At 54.0% G+C, this 2,372-nt stretch overlaps 1 protein-coding gene across 1 annotated transcript; it reads right to left on the minus strand.

Moving 5' to 3' along the window:
- Window positions 1–313: 313 nt before the first annotated feature.
- On the minus strand, window positions 314–1,103 carry H310_07263 (hypothetical protein; the record flags this gene model as incomplete). Its single annotated transcript, XM_008872619.1, has 3 exons — window positions 314–412; window positions 469–630; window positions 672–1,103. The coding sequence occupies 3 exons, from the start codon at window positions 1,101–1,103 to the stop codon at window positions 314–316; spliced, it is 693 nt and encodes a 230-aa protein (XP_008870841.1).
- Between the last annotated feature and the right edge of the window lie 1,269 nt (window positions 1,104–2,372).

Below are 2,372 nucleotides of genomic sequence, written 5' to 3' on the forward strand. Positions count from 1 at the left end.
ATATGTTCAGTGCATCGAACATGTTGGGTGACGTCCACGGACGCGCAGTAGTTGCGGAACCCGGAGCGTGATGGGACGACGGCTGGCGGGGAACACTGACCCATGTGGTAGGTTGGGGTGACTGGACACATGTGCGTTTGCTGTTGCCACTTGGGCGTCCGGTTTGACGCGGCGACGGGCTGGTGGGTTTCGTGATGCGCTTTCCTCTTGCAGTAATGTCCAAGTCGATATGCTGGTAGCCCTTCTTGTGGCTGTACCACCCTTTGCCATACACCCTGTAGTACTGCCCCATGAAGATAATCTCGTCGATGAGTCAGCCGCTGCTCGTGAAAACTCGAGGAGCTACGTCCGAATTGAAGAAGAGACAGTAGTGCGAGCCTCTAGCACCAAGCGCCTCCGACACTTGGGTGTACTGGCCCGAGATAAAAGGAGGAGCGTCCAGAGCAGCAAGCACTTCCCAGAGGTTACGTTCCACAGGACATCGTGAACGAAATTGAGAATGTCGACGTGAAAACCGTCGAGAGCGTGGGGTGCGGACATGGTGAAGCACTCTTTCGAGTCATCACGCGACACAGGTATGGCGAACGATACTCCCGTACGTCGATCCAGCGCCTCAAAGACGATAAGCCCCTACAAAGTTGCTGATTGGCTGAGTCCTTGAAACACTGAACAATATCTGCCAATGCAGACTCGAGCCCAGGGTGGTGGTTATCGTAAACGACAGACTTCAGGGCCCATCCTTCGTCGACTTGGTTGGTGTGGACCCCCGTGGACACCTTCACACGGCAAACGTCAGGTTTGGCCGTGTCGTGTCGGAGCGGCTCGTGCGCATCGAACAATCTCACACCACTGGCGTCAGCGGCGAGGAGATCAAGCAGCGGCGCGAGCCGTTCCATCGTGGGCTTTTGGAGACCAATGTCGGCCTCCGCGCTAAGGCGCGTGACTCGGCGACGCTGCTCACGTTGGTGCTCCCAAACGTTCTCAGCCTGGGAGGCTGGAGACGAATAGACTGATTCCACGCGGCCAGTGCCAGTGGGCGTAGGAGCAGCGGAAGTAGTGGGAGCAGCGGGCGAGGTCGGAGCAGCAGAGGTGGGGATAGACATCACTATGGATCAAGTTGGTACTTTCTGGCAAATTGATGACTGCGCCGTTAGTCTAGAGCCAAAGGGTATGGATTAGCAAGTTACCAAGCTATCCTAATCTCGCCGAAGCTCAACCCAGTCCATTTCCAAGTGTAGCTTGGAGGAACCAAAGAGAAGTGAACGTGGGGGAGGGAGATATTGTGCTCATTCGGGAAAGGTGTTCCATGGGGATTCCAAGCCCAAATCGTACGTGGGGGGAGGCGTCGTGTTTGTTCGGGATGGTTGGTGCCCTGGGGGAGTGTGCACAATCATACCCTAGCGCATCTAGTGCACGTCAATCGAGGCAGCGAGGGTATTTCCGGTGCAGGGCCTCGTACTTGGGCTGTTGGAGGAGAAACTTTGCAGCCTCGAACAAGGCGTGGTGTGAGTCGTCAGTTGAGGGCAGACGGCGAATCCAAGACCGCAAGGTTGTCATCCACGTGACAAAGGACGTTTCGACAAGCACATGTGGCGGGGGTGATGGCCGGTCGGCATATTTGGCTTGATTGTGATGGTGCCACACAAGGTGGATGCAGGCGCCAGTGAGCATGACCCAGGTTTGGAACAGGGGTGCCGCGTGGTGCTGAAGCTGTGCCGACACCGTGAATTTATCGAGGATCATGAGGCTGTGCCATGTGAACTTAGCACCAGTGCGGCGCCATTGTGGGTCGTCCACAGGGGTTGTACCTCGCTGCACGCAAAGAGAGCGTGTTCCAGTGACTCTGGGACACCGCACTTGTGCACAAATGACTTGGGGATTGGCAGTTTGGAGGTATGAGAAGCGCGAATTCACTGGTAGCATGTGGAAGAGAGCGCGGAACCAAACGCCCGCATGTACAGGGGTGAGAACGACCATGGACGTGCGAACATGCCGGAGGTACAGTCAACGACAGATTTTAAGGGACAACTTGTGCTTCGAATTTCTGATCACAGCCAAAATTCATTGGTCGAAGTACTTCGAAGTTCGCTGAAATTTGCAGCCAACCAGACAACAGTTAGCCAATTTCTCGGATTTCAACAAGTCCAGTATTTTAAATTAGCTGGATCGGTGGACAACTATAGTATCAGTGAGAAGCGTTTGACGCGATAGCGTATAAAACACGTTGTGTGTCTTGAGTGAGCCCCGGGTTCGAATCCTGGGCGCGTCGAACTTTTTTTTTGTAAAAATCAACACAACAAGATGGAATGATGTAAAATTATTTTGGAATAGCTTTGGCAAAACTACTGCGAATTTCTTCCGGCGTAATACGT

This window comes from Aphanomyces invadans, assembly GCF_000520115.1.
Source record: "Aphanomyces invadans strain NJM9701 unplaced genomic scaffold supercont1.13, whole genome shotgun sequence".
Classification (NCBI taxonomy): Eukaryota; Oomycota; class Saprolegniomycetes; order Saprolegniales; family Verrucalvaceae; genus Aphanomyces; species Aphanomyces invadans.